The sequence below is a fragment of the Mytilus edulis genome, chromosome 5 (assembly GCF_963676685.1).
Source record: "Mytilus edulis chromosome 5, xbMytEdul2.2, whole genome shotgun sequence".
In the NCBI taxonomy this organism is placed as follows: domain Eukaryota; kingdom Metazoa; phylum Mollusca; class Bivalvia; order Mytilida; family Mytilidae; genus Mytilus; species Mytilus edulis.
In genome coordinates, this window is record NC_092348.1 from 19,719,773 (window position 1) to 19,738,283 (window position 18,511).

General features: G+C 36.0%; 1 protein-coding gene across 2 annotated transcripts in view; it reads left to right on the forward strand.

Moving 5' to 3' along the window:
* The first annotated feature begins 12,798 nt into the window (after positions 1-12,798).
* The window catches only part of LOC139525400 (solute carrier family 22 member 4-like), a 91,100-nt gene continuing 85,387 nt past the window's right edge, over positions 12,799-18,511 (forward strand). For both annotated transcript variants that reach the window (XM_071320720.1, XM_071320718.1), the window contains exons 1-5: positions 12,799-12,878; positions 14,284-14,619; positions 15,574-15,995; positions 17,111-17,335; positions 17,942-18,076. In XM_071320720.1, coding sequence (XP_071176821.1) covers positions 14,314-14,619; positions 15,574-15,995; positions 17,111-17,335; positions 17,942-18,076 — 1,088 coding nt within the window. In that variant the 5' untranslated portion in view covers positions 12,799-12,878; positions 14,284-14,313. The remainder of the gene's footprint in view (positions 12,879-14,283; positions 14,620-15,573; positions 15,996-17,110; positions 17,336-17,941; positions 18,077-18,511) is intronic.

Sequence of the window (18,511 nt, forward strand, 5' to 3'; positions counted from 1 at the left end):
TCTTTGCAAAGACAGAGTTTGACCTTGGTAATTTTAGTCATGTAGAACATGAAATTGATACTGGTGATGCCAGGCCTATTCAGCTCCGTATGCGGAGAACACCAGCTTGTTTTGTTCAGGAGGAGGAGGCACACCTCAAGAAAATGTTAGATGCTGGAGTTATACAACCTTCAACATCAGAATGGGCTTCAGCACCAGTGCTTATCAGGAAGAAAGATGGCGGGGTACGCTGGTGCATAGACTTCAGAAGGCTCAACTCAGTCACATCACGTGATTTATTTCCGTTGCCCCTGATAGACGAATGTCTGGATACTTTGGCTGGAAACATATGGTATTCCAAACTGGACGCTAATAGCGCATATTGGCAAATAAAGATCAAGCCAGAGGACCGTAAGAAGACCGCATTTGTCACCAAATATGGATTGTTTGAGTGCGTCAAGATGGCTTTTGGACTTTGCAACGCACCAGGTACTTATGCCAGAGTGATGAACCTTGTCCTCAGAGGTTTAACGTGGAAAACTGTTTTGGCCTTCCTTGATGACATACTGGTTTTAGGACCATCTTTTGATGAACATCTCACTAACCTACAAAATGTATTTGCTAGATTTCGAGAGTATGGACTTAGATTAAAGCCTAAAAAGTGTGCTCTGTTCAGAACATTTGTAGAATTTTTAGGCAGGAGTGTCAGTAACCAGGGCCTCCAAATAGGCCAGCAACATTTGCAACCAGTTAGTGGTTGGGTGGTGCCTACTTGCACAAAGGAAGTTGAACAATTCCTGGGATTTGTGAACTACCACCGTTCATTTATCAAGGACTATGCCAAAATATCTGCTCCACTGTATGAAGTGACAGGAAAAAATTTGTTTTCATGGAACCATGAACGTCAACTTGCATTTCAGACGTTAAAAGACAACTTGCTATCTGCACCAGTACTTACTTTGCCTAACAACAAGGATTATTTCATCCTGGATACGGACGCCTCCCAAAATGCAATAGGCGCAGAACTTATTCAGGTTCAAGATGGAGAGGAACGGACCATAGCATATGGTAGCTTTGTACTTACAGCCGAACAAAAACGTTATTGCACAACTAGAAAGGAGTTGTTGGCGGTAATTAGATTTACTAGACAGTTCAGACACTACCTTCTGGGAAGACAATTCACAGTGAGGACAGACCATAGTAGTTTGACATGGCTTGTCAATTTCAAAGAGCCCCAGGGACAATTAGCTAGATGGTTGGAAGAGCTCAGCCAATATGACCTGGTCATAAAGCATAGGCCAGGTAAACAACACATTGATGCAGATGTCTTGTCTCGTCTCCCGGATAGGTTAAAAGAATGTCCACATTATACTGCAGACACCATACTGGCAAGTTTACCTTGCAAGGGCTGTAATTACTGCCAGCGAGCACATCAAAGTTGGGCACAGTTTTTATGCGATGTAGATGAAGCAGTCCTACTGGCTAGAAAAAGGAAGCAAAAGCCAAGATTACTTAAACGAGTGGCAACAGCGATGATGATGTTATTTGAAACACCAGAAAAGGTTTCAACCTTGAAACAACCTGCAGTAACAGTTGAATCTGCAGTTACTGACGACTGTTGTTACCCTAGCAGCTTAAACTCAATTGAGCCAATAGCGAGCCAGTCATCTGAGGAATGTGATTTACCACCATTCAGTACAGGTATGGAATTGATTTTTACTCCATCAACGGCAAGAATTGTAATGGATGACTCTTCTGATTGTGTCGTGGCAGCAATCGCCCAAAAAGAGGGCATAACTATCTCAGGTTTCAGTGAAGAGGATATAAAAACAGGCCAAGAGAGTGATCTAGACTTGATGTTTATCCTCCCGTATTTAAAAGATGGCTGTGAACCACTATCCAATGATTTGTTCCTGGCACCACCAGCAGCCAAGAGTCACTGGATTAATAAAGAAAGATTTTTCTTAGACGACAATGGTATTTTAAAGAGTCAACCCAAAACAGAGGGAGCCAATACAAGACTTGTTGTACCCGCTTCTTTAAGACAAACAGTAATGGAGCTCTGTCATGAACTGCCTAGTGCAGGACATCAAGGTGTATCAAGGACCATGTCCAAGATAAAGGACAAATATCACTGGTATAACATGACCAAAGACATTAACTTGTTTGAACTTAGTTGTGATACTTGTAACAAGAACAAGAAAGCGAGCAGACATAGTAAATGTCCTCTGACCAAGTACCATGCTGGGTACCCTATGGAAAGAGTCCACATAGATTTTATGGGCCCTTTGCCAAAGACGAAACAAAACAATGAACATATTTTAATGATGACAGACCAATTCACCAAGTGGACGGAATGTATACCACTACCGTCACAAACGGCTGAAGTAACTGCTCAGGCGGCTATTAATGAGGTTTTTTTACAAGATTTGGCTATCCATTCCAGCTATTCTCAGATCAGGGACGTAACTTTGAGAGCGCACTCTTTAAAGCAGTATGTGATTTGCTGCAAATTCATAAGGCAAGAACGACCCCATATCGTCCTCAGTCAAATGGACAGGTTGAGAGACAGAACCGCAGTCTCATGGATGCAGTCAGATGCTTTGTTGATTCACAACAAGAAAACTGGGATCAACATATTGCTCAACTAGGGGGAGCCATGAGATCTAGTGTCAACAGGAGCACAGGGTATACACCAAACAAGCTAATGCTGGGCAGGGAAACCAATCAGCCAGCAGACCTTATGTTTGGCAGTCAGAGCGAAAGGAAGTATGAGGGTGCTGATAGCTATATCATAGACCTTGAAAAAGCTATTAAAAGTGCGCATACCATTGCTCGGGATAAGCTCAAGACCTCCCAGGAGAGAATGAAGAGAGACTATGACCTTAGGGTCTTAGAAAAATCGTACCAGCCGGGGGATCTTGTGTATGTTTTAGACACTGCCCAAATTAAGGGTAAATGTAAAAAATTAGGGTCACCATGGAAAGGGCCAGGCATTGTAATTAGTAAGGTTACCGGGTACGTGTACAAGGTGAAACTCCAAAGAGTGGTTTTTAACACTAATCATGACCGACTCAAGCCATGTGGGGATAGGAAAATTCCTGCTTGGTTAGAGGCGTGTAGGGACAAATTTAAACAAGGTATTGACGTCTTGGCAGGCAATAAGACCAAGCCTACTACACCTCAGTACTGTGTGTGTCGGGGCCCAGACACGGGTGAGACAATGGTCCAATGTGATAACTGTAGGGAATGGTTCCATTTAACCTGCATAGGTATGTCAATCCAAGAGGCCAATGAGATAGATCCCTACATTTGCCCAAACTGCCAACTTGTCCGTCCTACTCCACCTTCAAAAGATAAAAAAGAGGGAGAAAATGAGTAGGTAACCATATTGTGTAAATAGTCAGTTTAATTATTGTGTATTAGATACGTAAATTGTCAGTTTAACTAATGTTTGTTTATTTTTTTCATATTTTTCAGAATGTCAGACTCAGAATCATTCAGGTCTTGCTCCAGCGAGGGCAGTGAAGATGAGGAAAGGTCTTGGAGGCCAAGTAGTTGTAACTCCCAGCCGGGAGTGGGCATTCAGCCATTTGATACCACAATCTTGGATGAAGCCAACCACAGGAGAAGGGTCAGGAGGGAAGTACCTGGCCAGGGAGGACCTGTGGAGGATCCCACAGTATTGCCGGAGGTACCAGCAATACCCCAAGTAAGTGAGTTAAAGGAACAGGAGGAATCTGTACAGGAACCTGGAGAGTCACTTCCTACTCCAAAGGAGCCTGCAGCCGCTCAGGAGGAAGCAGTCAAGGAAGTCGACCTTATGGCTTTCAAGAAGGTCATTCCAGAGGCTTGGAAGGGGAAGGAGCACCTGGTATGGACAGGACCATACAGTGGGTTCAAGGAAAGAACCTGGAGACTGAGTGACAGGGATGTCGCGTGCCCTGTCCCAGACTGTCCGGTGATAACCAGGCACTTGAGAGAACATGCCCTAGCTGACCACTTGTCAGGGATGTTCGGCAGTAAGTTTTCCCAACAGATCCTGCAGGACAGAGAGTTCCAGCATTTCAGAGGCCAGATGGTCATTCTAATTGCCAGATGGTTGACGGGGAGAGAGGATGTTACAGCCTCTGAGTTTGTATCATGGCTCCAGCGACGTGCCGGCATCCCAGACGGAGTTAGGATTCAGGGAGTTGATATGCCCCCGCTCAGGGCTGTCTGTTCTGCTATGAAATGGCCACAGCGCAGAGTGTATACGATCCACCCATTTAATAGTCCAGTGGTTGTGCTGTATTGGAGGGTGATGTTGTCCCTTATTAGACATCTCAGCCAGGCAAACAGAATAACCATTGCCATGGACGAGTACACCGGGAACAACGGTCCCACCTATGACCTAGTCTGCCAGATGAACTGGAAGTTCATGGCAGCTACAGCTGTGGCAGAGCCCGCCGTGGCTCAGTCCACAACCAGAGTGCCAGCGACAGAGGCAAGCTGTAGCTCTAGCTCTGTGGATGTCCCACAGGGGACACAGCCTTTGCAGTCAGTGCCCCAGAGGGAGGAGGAAGAGAGGGTCACTCCACCAGTGGAGGAGCCAGTAGCCGTGGCAACCAAGCCAGAGGAATCATTGGTGGTTCTAGTGTACCACAACACTAGGAAGTTGGTTGGGGTAACATCTGTTGCTAGTGCTGTTGCTCAGGCTAGGGAGGTGTTCGACCTGGAAGACCAGGAGGTCGTGCTCACCTACCTGGGAGCGGAGCTGACCAGCTCAGTAAGGATGGAGTTGTTGCCAGCCATGGCAGAACTGACAGTAACACGCAAATGAGCCATATATGAGATACATTAAGGATATTCTGGACTCTTTTTGGTTTTGTCTTAGCCTCCGCTTCCTGTCTGGAAGCTGACTCCCCAGGATTTGAAAACCAGGCCAGTGTATAAATTGTAAATTAGTAGATTAGTGTTGGACATTTTTACATATCGCCATATTGAAGAACAGTATTGGTGTATACATTGTTTTTTATGGTCATGGTTTTCACTTTTTGTTCCATGCTGGAACTGGTGCTTAATTTGGAAGGGGGATTTAGTAGAATAGCAGGTAGTTTAGATTAATTGGAAATTCAAGGGGAGCTTAATGAACTGACAGACATAGAGATCTTTGTAAATTTTTGATTATTTGTAGTAGATTTAGTTTTTGTGTATTTTAGAGATATGTGATTCAGAATTAGGACAATTCTGAGTTGTGGCTCCGAGTAACGGATGTGAAAATTTTTTTTTTTTCCTTGTCTTAGGCAAATAGTTCAGTGATTTTTTTTTTTTAAATGCCATGTTTTTAGGGAAAAGATAAAATTTAGATAGAGACCCAATAGCCAGGGAACAGGGGGGTGGATTTTAGAAATAACCCATTCGTTGGTTAGGTAAATTAACTTAGTATTTTGAATTTAAGGCATAAGGGGCGTCTTCAGTTGTCAGGCCTTTGTCGGAACTTATAGTTCCTCCTTTTTAGGAAGGAGGGGGGTGTTGTATCTTTACCCTAAGCCCGGGTTCTCCCTATTAGGAGTAGACAACTGATACCATTCTCCCTGCCAGGAGTAGACGATGGACACCAATGGGCCTCTGGTTGGATACAGCGGATGTCAGAGCCTGCGCACGCCTGCAGCGCCCTCTTCAATCTAATGGTCAACGAGGTTAGACGTTAACCACGAAGAAACAGTTAACAACGCCCGAGTAATAGGTAATTACAGTACTTAAGCCTAAGTCCTTCTATATATATAAAGTCCAGGTCGGGTCCTTTCAAGGGAAATAGTCTTTCCCCAAGACGAACACCATATTAATAGGGTGTACTCGACTTACTACATTAAGTATAAGGATGTTTAAATAGACAATAATAGTGCATTGACTTGACATATCAACGATATAAGGATGAAGCTTAGAAACGGCGAAATGCGAGGCTGTGCCGAGCATTTTCCCCGTTTCGGGCCGAATCCTTATATCGTTGATATGTCAAGTCAATGCACTATTATTGTCTTTATACTGCAATCTAAAAAAACATTTTCAATTGTTGTTTATTATGTTAATGTTATTTATTTGATTTAAATATTGGAAAAAAATCCCCCTTTAAAAAGGCCTCATATCACACAGACGGAGAAATATAAAACACGATGAAATGTACATCATTACCGCAATCAATGATGAACGAATTCGTTGCAGACTAAAATATCAACAATAAGCATAAAACATAATGATTTATAGGTTGCAAACAAAAAATATTAATAAGTGAAATATGTTTTCCCAAAAATTGCAAATTGCAAAAGAAACAAGTTTGAGTCGTTAAAACGCATCGTTGTTTACATTGGAAACAAGAACAGGTTGAAGAGGTCGTATGAATAATTAAATATAATTTCGACAATTTCTATTTAAATATTCATGAGGAAAAGTGATATCAGGTCAGTGACATATGGCATAGAAATATACAGTCAACGCATTTTGACTGCTCAAATAGAACGAGTGCAGTATAAATGATGCTAAAATAAGAGGAAGGTTTGATGTATACTAGTATATAAGTTTCAGAAATGTCCTCCGTTATACTTAAAATTGTACAAACACACAGCTTTAGTTGTTATATAAAAATGCATGTATTTACACACGATTCGAGGCCGTACTGTAGCCTATAATTGATCACAGTTCCTTCACTTTGTTTAAGATGTAGAGCTGTCTCTTTGACACTCAATTGTACACCACTTTGTCAAGCTGGGGGTTATAGTGATAAAGAAGTCCGTCTTTCCGTTTGTCCGTTGGAGGTTGGGGTTCCGGCCATTTTTAAATTGAGAGGGGGTCCAATCCAGGAGAAAAGGGGGATTCCAAATATATGTTCCCATACAAATGCATTGATAGTTAAAAAAAAAAGGGTTTCAAACTGCCGGATCCCCTTTTTTGAATCCGTCACTGATATAACTATTAATTAATCTTATTCGGTTTCCTTATCATAAATGATAATGACTGTATTGTACACCGTCTATTTCGAATTTTAGTAAAAATCTTTTATGGGGTTACTTTATATAAGATACGGACTTGAACATTGCATTTTTTGGGGTCATCCATCAGGTATTTCCAACACCTCCTAAACCAATCATTAAAAATTTCTGAAATTGCTCCATTTTTACTCGATTAATGCATTATGGATTGGACCTTCTATTTCTGTAAACTTAACAAAATTATATCACATGAATTATCCCCCTACGCAAAGCTGTCTTTATCATTTTTTTGTTATTTTAAAAGAGACAAGCTTGATTTATGTTATCACCAATTGGTCAACGGCGGACGATGCGGTAAATAATCTTTAAAAATGTAATAGCTAAACAGATAACTGTAACGATACACTATTACAAAGTCCACAAGCGAAACATGTATTACTTTTTAGGCATTTGATTTTAAATAAGACTGATGGAACAAAAATACAATTATTTTGCCGTCTACAAAAAATTCATCAGAAATATATTCGTATTGTCTGATGAAAGTAATTACACGTTATAGTTCCCTATATAGTTCATAATATCACATATACACGTATATACCTTCAAATTGCTCAGTGTTGTTTTTTCTTCAAAATCACGACTGGTCATACAGTCAAAAAATCTGAAATCGCTTCTAGAATACAGTCAGTTCTAGACTGATCGGACAGTAATTTATTTTGGGATCCTCAAGGAAAACATATTTTTATGGGAAATACGAATATTCTACTTAATTACGAAATGAATATTGAAACAGTATATATTTAACTGTAAACTGATGCAAATATTTGCAATAAAAGATTATTTGCTTTGTACTACGAGAGCAAAATTGTCCATCGATTTCACTTTTTTCTACCAAGTTGATGTGATGCACACGTATATTTTATATTCTAATGCATGTTTTTGTTACAGTTACTCATATTTATGATGCTATATATACCTTGAAGATGTTCAAAGCACTTTGTAGGTATAGGAGTAAATAAATGATGAGAAAAGTTACCGTAGGCAAAACCGTCCTGTTAGCCAGTTGGAAATCATCGCTTCGAAAATCGCGAGTTCCGGATAGCGTACAGAATAGTATCTACACTGTGTATATACATTATAAAATATATTTTTTTCTAAAATATTTATAAAAGAGTTGATTTTCAAATCTGTGTAAAATCTATGGTTTAAATATCCTGCCATGCGATAAAAATTCAGATAGAATGTCATACATTTGTTCTAAATCCGTCCTCCCAGATGTAAACTTCTTTTTTTTCATTTCTGATTTCCTATTGTGAAGATCTTTTAACACTATCTTTTCCCCCGTTTTCTCCATTATATGGCTTTTGACCATTTTCTTGTTAGTTTTTTTTTTTAAAGGAGAGTTTAATGATTAGAATATATTTAATTTGATAGTTAAAAGATTAAGTGTTTATATGTGTAATGGCGAGCCTATGTTTTGAAACAGTATCATGTCTCTTTAAAATGGATTGTTTTAAAATGAACATTTAATTACTACTATTGATAAAAATGGTTGTTTAACATGTCAATATATAAAGTTACATTATTGTGCTATAATTCATTGAATATATTCTCAGATTTTGTTGAATTTGCATCTTATTATTTAGTTATAGAGTGTTTATATTTGTCTTATATTTTTTAAATAATTGCTCAGATAAATATTTGCACTAGGGTATCGACTGTGTAAGGGCTGTATAGCCAGTCAAGGTCGTTAAAAGCTTCAATTTCTATCACATATTTTTCATGCCACATGGCAGAATATATAAACCATAGATTTAACACAGATTTAAAAATCAACTTTTAAATATTTTACTTAGAAAAAATATATTTGTAGGACTCAAATCTCTGGCGGGTTCCAAATCTATGGCAGATTCCTAATCTTTGGCAAATATGACGTTACAAACGTCAAATCTATGGTCACAATATAATTACACCATGTATAAGTCGTCGCCGACTTCAGCAAACTTTCCTGAAGTCCTGTGTATAAAAAATTCCCTCTCGAACAATTTGCCGATAAATTAAAGAAAGATGTGATCTTTTATCTATAGGACGGATAATAATTATTTGATATACAATGTACCGTCCGAATCCCGCGTTTTAGGAAAGGCACAGCTGTTTTAGTAGTTAGTAGATATTTTGGGAATAGAGTAATAATAAATATTTTAGCGTCTACGGCTAGCAAAGTATTTAAAGTGAGATTTGGTTGAACATTATGGAATTTTTGTTTCACAAATGATTTAGACATGCTCCCGTTGTCGTACATGTCAACTTATTTAAGACAAGTTAGTGATGCCTTGTTCTACATTTGCACAAACTACCATAGATTTGGAAACAACAAAAATCCGCCATAGATTAGGAAATTACAAAACTTGCCATAGTTTAGGATTGTAAAAATCTGCCATATATCTGGGATGGCATATCGTCACATTTACCATAGATTAGGAATCTGCCATAGATTTAGAACCCATCATAGATTTGAGTTCTACATATTTAATAATGTATATGCAAATGTGTGTTCATGCTTTTAATCAATATTATAAAGTATTAAACCAGGTTTAATCCACCATTTTCTACATTTAAAAATGCCTGTACCAAGTCAGGAATATGACAGTTGTACATTCATTTTTGATGTGTTTTGTCATTAGATTTTGCCTTGTGATTAGGGAAATACACAACTTAAAAACCCCTCCTGTTACATATACATGTAAGTAACAGTAATAAAAGTTTTTAAATATAAAATTTTGATATTTAATTATTATTCTTACATTTTAATTCCAGTGAGATATAATTTAATCAGAGCAGGCTAAATCTATTTTGCCGGTGCCGGTCAAATAGCCACTGCCTAAAATTAAATATGAACGTGATAAGATATCATTTATTTACATTTTATGTGTTCTGTTTCCGTCAAAGTAAAAGATGAATAAGGTAACTGTAATACAAATGACTTAAGTTGTACGCTTGATAGAGTGAAATCGTTCAAACTACATCGAACCACCAATGCAAACTACATGTAATGAAAAAAGACACATACACGTCACTCATATGACAATTCTATTTGACGAAATTTGAACGTCAATATCGTAAGTATCTTCAAGACCCGCTGCTAGTTAAATCAAATGAACGATCAAACTTAAATAGATCAGCGTAGAACATCGCAACTAGTATATAACGGAACATGAAGTAAGAAAGTCAGTAATGACGTCAGTATCAATGAGTAACAGAACAATATGGAAAGAAGATGTGGAATCATTACTTATGGGAATACTAAAAATAGTCACCAGAGTTCAAATGACGTGGATATTAGCATTATTAGGTCATCGTCCGTCTTCAATAATGAGAAAATCTCAAAAACGTAAAGTATGCTATTACAGAGCTTGATGAAAAATTAGAAACAATTCAAACGAGAAAACTCGAGTCCTTTATTGTATTCTTTTAGACTAAAAACCATAAAACAAAACACCAATTAATTCAATACATTTGTTTAAAAAAGAGAGGCAAAGAAAGAACATTCAAACTAAAAGTCGAAAATAAATTGACCACGCCATGACAAATATAAACCAAAAGACACACAACATCATAAACAACAAGGCATAAAAACCAAACGAGGAACACGAATCCCACCAGAAACCGATGGTGATCTTAAGTACTCCGGCAGGATAAGCAGATCTTACTCCACATATGGCACCTTTCGTGTAGCTCATATACATATATATATTAGTACAGTACCGGTGATAAGTCTAATTCGGTTGGTTACATTATTGGAATTGGAGAACGGATTGTGGTTAATATTGGTTGATTGATTTTACACCACTTTCAGCACTAGCGTACTTCTTCGTAGCGTTCAGTTTATTATTGATTGAGGAAATCGAAGTGCCCGTAGAGAATCACCTACCTTTAGTATGAAAACTGACAATCCTATCCTTGTCAATAAAGAAAGTTGTGCTCGAATCACACAATTAGAAGGCCTGTATGCCGTAGCGGTTAGTTTTTATTGGCGGAGTAAACCGGAGTGCCCAAAGAGAACCGCCAATCTTTACTAGATTAAGACAAAGATGACAAACATTCCAATTGGATTAAGACCTGCCACGCGCAAGATTCCAACTCACAACTTCAGTTTGACTACTTGGACAACATGGCAACCGAGGTCCCCAAATGTTTGTGACAACATATGTTAAACAGTATAGAAGTCTTTACGAGAATATTTGTTCTCCCAAAGAAATAATTGTTAGTGTATATACTTTAAGTCGAATGTGCATGAACTTTCTGGTTGCACATAATACTCGACATCAGTTACTAGTACATGATGAATTACACAGTCACATGCATCCTTTAATCATGCAGAAATGCAAATCTTCAGCTTACATGTAAATGTATGCATTGTATCAGAATTCCTGGTCCATAAGTAGTTATAACATGCACATGTTGAGTTCGAAATACAGTCTACACGATATGCCAAACATGTTCAATGGTTCCATGACTTTATTTTCTAATTTCTTTGTGTGTAAAATATTCATTTAATATTTCGGAAATTCTAAATAGATAAGCGTTCCATAATCATAAAATAAATTTACCATGTACTTATGCGGTAAAGGGTAGGGGTAAAATAAAAACAAATGAGAAACATGTAAAATTGATTTATTGTAACCCGTTTTATTAAAAAAAAGATTTCGGTACTGTATGAAAGGAGGAAATCACAGAAAAGATCAAATGCATCATTTTTCTTCATTTAAAAATAACATTAGTAGATCTACATGATTCTTGTCTTAACCATGTTAATCTAATAAGGTGTAACGCGATAATTGCAAATATTAGTTGATTGAAGCAATTCCTTTGTTTATCTAATAAAGGCAGACGCGATCATTGCAAAAACAAACAACAAAACAAAAACAAAAAAAACAATAACAAAAACTAAAACTAAAACAGCACTACAAATATGAGTCGATTCAAAAAATTCTGGTCTTAATCTAATAAAGGGACACACGATCATTGCAAAACAAGCAAACTGCAAATATGACCCAATCTAAGGAATTCTTGTTTTAAGCTCACGAAGAGTGTATAGCGCGATCATTGCGTAAAAAAAACCACTTCAAATATGAGTCGATTTGAGTAATTCTTGTGTTAATCTAATACAAGGGAAACACAATTATTGCAGAAAGGACACTGCAAATTAGTAGATCAACGGAACCTGAGTTAATACAATAAAGGGGAACGCAATCTTTTCAGAAAGGACATGGAAAATATGAGTAGATAAAATGAGTTAATCGTTAACATTAAAAGAGGGACGCATTTATCGAAGAAAGTTTTAAGACACTGCAAACACGAGTAGATCATGTGGATTGCTTCGTTATTAAAAAAAGGGGGAATATGATATTCCCAGAAATTACACTGACATATAGGTAGATCCAAAGGATTTCCTTCGTTATCACCATTAAGAGTGACCGTGGTTATCGTAGAAAAGACCAATCAAATATTTGTAGATCCAAGCACAGTCCTTTGTTTATCTTATATATGTGTTGCTTTTGGTTGACTTCACAAGCATGCGTATTAACCAGCTCTGTTTCGAAGTGGACCTTCCAGTGTTGGTATGAATTAGCATTGCCCATAACCTTTGATTTCTTATACAAGTATATAACGAGACATGACCGTACAAAAAAAAAAACGTGTACCCCAGAGACGCAGTGTACTTCAAAAGTTTCAGTATTGTCAGTCTTATCTTGGTTACAAAATATTCTAGCGCATTTCATCATTACTATCATCAAACTCTTTATTTATATAATGAAGTATAATATTTACACATCTAATCACAGTTCAACATTTACGTACATTAAAATAATCTAGACTCTTACCATGGTCATTATCTAACCTGAACATCTCATACATGATATTAAAGGGGTAAGATATGTTTTCTTTATATTCTTATGTAATTATAAACAAAAACTGATTTGTTCTTGGCATCGTACGATGTCGATATTAAAAAAAAACGAAGCAGATATATGCGACTAAGGCGCCAACTGTACAAATGTTAGAGGAAAAGGGGGACTGGTGATCAAAATTAATAACTGAAACAATTAAAAATGTTTCTGCATATATGCATTATGTATGAAATCAAATGAAGTAAACATATATTTTTTCATATGAAACGCATATCAACAGAAAATGCAAAAATATTTGTGATTTCATAATTTTTTTACCACACATATCATACGTTTACGGTGTTTTGTGAGTGTAACATGAATACAGATATTTTAGCACAATCGAAAAATGTGTGTTTTATTTAAAATGTAAAAAGATTTTAAATCCAATTATTTAAATCAATTTACAAGACCGTGATTTTAATCGGTTTTTAATTTAGCCACTTACCAAATTTAGTTTCAAGCTCAATACGATAATTAATTTCAATTACCATGTAAATCGGAAGAAATTTACACTTTTTAGCTAAACATGATATTTTCGTTGAGTACATTGATTTTGACTTCCCGCAAGTCTTTTGGCATTACTTGACTTAGACTAACGGAAGGGGTACTTATGCTTGTAAAAAATGAACATATCAATAAATAAGTTTTCTTTCCTGTATTTACCTGTTTTTACCTTCAAATGCGCGCAAATGTAATCAAAAGCTGCGCGCAAACGTAATGATCTTTTTGCAAAATGTAATGGTAATGCGCGCAAACGTAATGCACCGGTAAGAACAGTCTTAACTAAAACCAGTATATCTCACATCGTAAAGTTACATGCTGATGTGTGTCCTTCACATATGATTGTCTGTCAACTAATTTTCTATATCTAAACAAGTTTAATTCTCACTTGCAGATAATTGTTGTTTTCTGCAGGAAATTAGAAATTTACAGTAAACAAAATTTCATATATTAAACATTTTAAAAATATTTTCTTAAGATGAAACGTTTATTTCTATAACTATCGGTGCTCAAAACTCTTAAAATGTGGCAACCTTTGCATCGATAAATATTACATAATCATCAAGGAAATTAGAACATATCTAAAAGATGATGTATGGAATTAATTCAAAAACTGTTTTGAATTAAGTTAAGAAAGTTATTTCACATTTCTTTTGGAGAATTACAACCTTTTTTAGAATTATAAAAAATTCAGTTTTGAGTTATGTGTAGGCATTCTAGTTCAGTTATATGTTCAGAAATCACAATCATATTGTTAAAATATTGAATGTTGAATACTACTGATTTTTAACAATTGAATAAAACGAACACCCATATATAAAAACGTAAACATTATGTGGATTCTTACATAAATAATCCTTCTATTTCTATCTTTTTTTAAGCTTTCATCTCGATAAAAAGCAACTACAGTTATGTCAGCCGTAGAGCTAAGTTTCTTTTTAGACGAAACATTAGTTAAATGTGGGGGCTTCGGAGTTTTCCAGCTTTTAGTGGTGGGCAGTCTTTGTCTTGGAGAAATATCTACTGCCTGGAGCATTCTTATGATGACCTTTGGAGGAGCAATACCAAACTGGTCGTGTGAATGGGGGAACCGAACTTTAAACATTGTGCATATAAACGGTACACAAGAGCAAACATGTCGACCACCTAGTAATTATAGCGATTTAAGCTGTCTGCGTAAAGTTTTTGATCCGTCACTTAACACTATTGTAAGCGAGGTACGTATTTTTAAACATATTTTAAATGTCCAAAAGCTGAAATGCATGGCACTTGATGGAGAAAGACCCAGGTTGCGGAAGTTTCTCGCTGCATTGAATACCCATTGGTGGCCTTTGGCTGTTGTCTGCTCTTTTTGTTCGGGGTGTTGTATTTTTGACACATTTCCCATTTTCATTCTCAATTTCATTAAAATAATTCGTTATCATAATACAACGAGTAAGCACTATTATGTCTCATATGAGCTTAGAAACAATCTATCGGATCGAATAAAATTCATGAAATAAAATTACTAAAAAAAAAAAAAAAAAAAAAACACAATTAATGGACCATCTTGACTCTTGCTAGTTTTCCTCCTGCGTTACACAATTGAAAATTGTATAAAACTATATTTTCGCCCTATAAGATGAGTCATTCAATCAAGATTGTTTTAATCAATTGAAAGATATTTGTAATTCAAATTCAAACAAAGTAAATAAACAACAACATGTTAGTTTTCTCGTTTGAATTGTTTTACATTGTCATTCGGGGGCCTTATATAGCTGACTATGCGGTACGGGCTTTGTTCATTGTTGAAGCCCGTACGTTGAGCTATAGATGTTAGTTTCTGTGTCATTTATTTGGTCTCTTGTGAAAAGTTGTCTCATTGGCAATCATACCACATCTTCATTTTTATATGTAGATAATTTCCTGTAATTGAAAAGTTCTTACAATGAAAAGCATTTTTTCATCAAAATGTGCTTATTTCAGTATATGTACATTTGTAATACTGAATATACAAACCAATACTAAATTGTACTCCAACCCTAACTTACTTTTTGCCAAATATGAGCTCTGATAATACACACATATGCTGAGAAAGGATTTTTATTTTAAATTTGATACTTGATATTTGATTGAACCCATCACAGACCTTGATCACTTTCAATAACATTAATTTTGTTACTCTGTTTCAGTTTAATCTTGTATGTGATCTGGATTATATTACTCAAACTATAACAACGATTCAAATGGGAGGTTTACTTGTCGGTAGTTTGGCAGCAGGACAGTTTGGTGATAGATTTGGCAGAAAACCTACATACTTTTTGTCATTGCTTGTCCTACTAGTTTCAAATCTCATCGCAGCTTTTTCAATTAATTGGCAAATGTTTGCAGTTATGCGATTTTTCATTGGATGTGGCTGTGGTATATATTTAACGGTGCATCTTACATACAAGATAGAATTTGTTTCCGGGAAATATAGACCAATGCTTTTGGCTGTGCCTATATGGTCAATATTTGCTGCCAGTTACGGAGGAGTTTCGTATCTTGTCCATGATTGGTTTTATTTACACATAGCTACAGCTGCTGTTACATTCCCCCAGTTGTTTACATGGTGGTAACGTATTAATAATAAATTACTACTTTCTTTATTCTTTTTAAATACTTTGACCATTTTTTCTCTATTATTTATCTTGTTTGTGCATGGTTGTCTACTATTACATTATAACACCCTGTTTACATGTATCCCTTTTTCTTTTTAATTGTTTTGCCCTTTATTCTTCGCCTTTTCACACTATTCTGTAAACCCCATGTAGACCCTCATTTTATATATAAACCATAAGTTAGGAAGATATATCCGTTTGTTTTATCAACTTAGTTAAAGTGTTCGTCATGTAAAAAGTAAAATCACAAAAATACTAATCTTCGCTAGCCAATGGTTACGATCCACTCCGGGATCCGTTCCCTTCCCCCTTGGCAGGTTAAGCCAACATTTGTGAAAACAATGTTGCGCCATCTATCGGAAGATTAAAGTCACGTCCATTCCGTTCCGAATACATTATTCTTGACCAATGGTAGCACGTGAACTCTTCAATTTGGAGGTAAAAACACGGTAGCATCTAGATTCTACACACTTGATAAAGCCGGAAACGAAAATTTACGTCAACATTCATGCATTTGTGCATAAAACACAGGAACTTCTACTAATTGATTAAAAACATTCAAGTTGTCACTAAATATAGTCGTATGTTTATAGAATGTAAAGACTTGTTGCACAATAAACACGTGGCAATTGTTTACAAACACTTTCTACATTTACACGTGATCATGTTATAGGCGCTTTTTGTTTGGATGCAGCGAGTTTCGATTGCAACCAATTAAAATCCTTACCTTGTGTTTTCGACATTTTATCTCAATCCGCCAAGGGTGAAGAGAACGGGAGTGGATCGTAACCCTTGGCTAGCGAAGATGAACAATACTGAACTCCGATGAAAATTCAGAACGGAAAGTCCCATAGGTTGTATTGTAATTTTATGACACTCTGCTCAGCTCTTTTATATAATTCCATATATCACGGCTTTGTGACGTCAAATACGTTGTTTCTGGTGTTCTTTAACGTTTAATTATTGAATTTTTCTTATTACCAGTAACCTGTTATTACGAGTATATGAAACCAACTCAAGGATAATGTTATTATACACAGTTTAAGTAGTAATGGTGGTGTTTTTTTAGGTTGATACCGGAGAGTTTCCGATGGTTAGTCGCTAATAATCAAGTGGAGAAGGCAGAAGAGGTTATCAGAAAGATCGCAAAATTTAACGGAAATCCATTTCCTGATACATCCAGACTTAAGATGCTTGTGAAATCTTTGCCTCAAGACAATAACAATTACACTTATTTTGATGTATTAAAGAATCCAGATTTACTAAAGAAGAGTATTTTTCTGGCTGTAGGATGGTAGGAACAAGGAAATTTTGTATTTACGACGGACGCGGGTTTCGTCTACAAAAGACTCATCAGTGACGCTCGAGTAAAACAAAATGTTCAAGAGACTAAATACAAAACGTCATTTCTCAAATAGAGAAGTCGTATACGATAAAATAAACATCATTTCTCTTTCAATAAATGGAATACTAATTGTCGTTAATGACAACAAGACAACTAAATAAAAAGATGTCTAGAAATAATAATAAAACAGTAATGATCACAAATATGCAGAAATGACCATGAGTTATAAGATTTCCGCGAGCCTGTATTATTCATTGACGCCACAAATAAAAATCGACGGAAATCACTTTGACAGAAATACATGTACATTGTCTACCTTATAAATATGAATATCATAAATAAATATATGGTCAATATAATGTGACTGAGCATAGATCATAATTGCCGTATAAAATAAAATAAACGTTGATCAAATTAAAATATGTTTGGTTATTTAAAATATTGTAAAAAGTTACAAATGAAACACATCATTACAATAAAAAAAACTTAGTAAATCAAATATAAATTGCTTCAATTAATGTATGAACAGTTTAAAAATTCATTAATCTTTTTAAGGATTTCATGTGGTTATACATATTATGCTATATCCTTCGGTGTCCAGCAGCTGTCCGGCAGTTTGTATCTAAATATGTTTTTACTAAGTATCGTAGAAGTACCGTCCTTATTATTAGCTTGGTTTTTTAATCATTGGTAAGTTTAAGTTTGCTTATGAATGAGAAGACTTGAATAATAATTCCATTCTATAAAACTATATATCTGATTTTATTTCAGTATGTTAATTTTCAGTTACAAATATTGGTGAAAACAATTTTCATAGACCGTCTTTGATTCTCAAACCGGCTATTTGTTGTGCACTGATCCTTTCGTACTCTATTTATAGAGAGCATACACTGAAAAAGAAATTCTCTAAAATAAATGAAGATGTTGAAATAAATGAAGATGTTGCAGGAGAAAAGGTATTCTTGACAGTTTCTATATATATATAAAAACAATTAGTAGTTTTACCTTTGCTCTTCGTTGCAGTCCTTAGTCAATCATAAAGAAAACCGTTCACATTCAAAAACACAGAAAGGTAATTTTAGTCATGCATTATAGCTACAAATTACAACATGTTAACTGATTTTG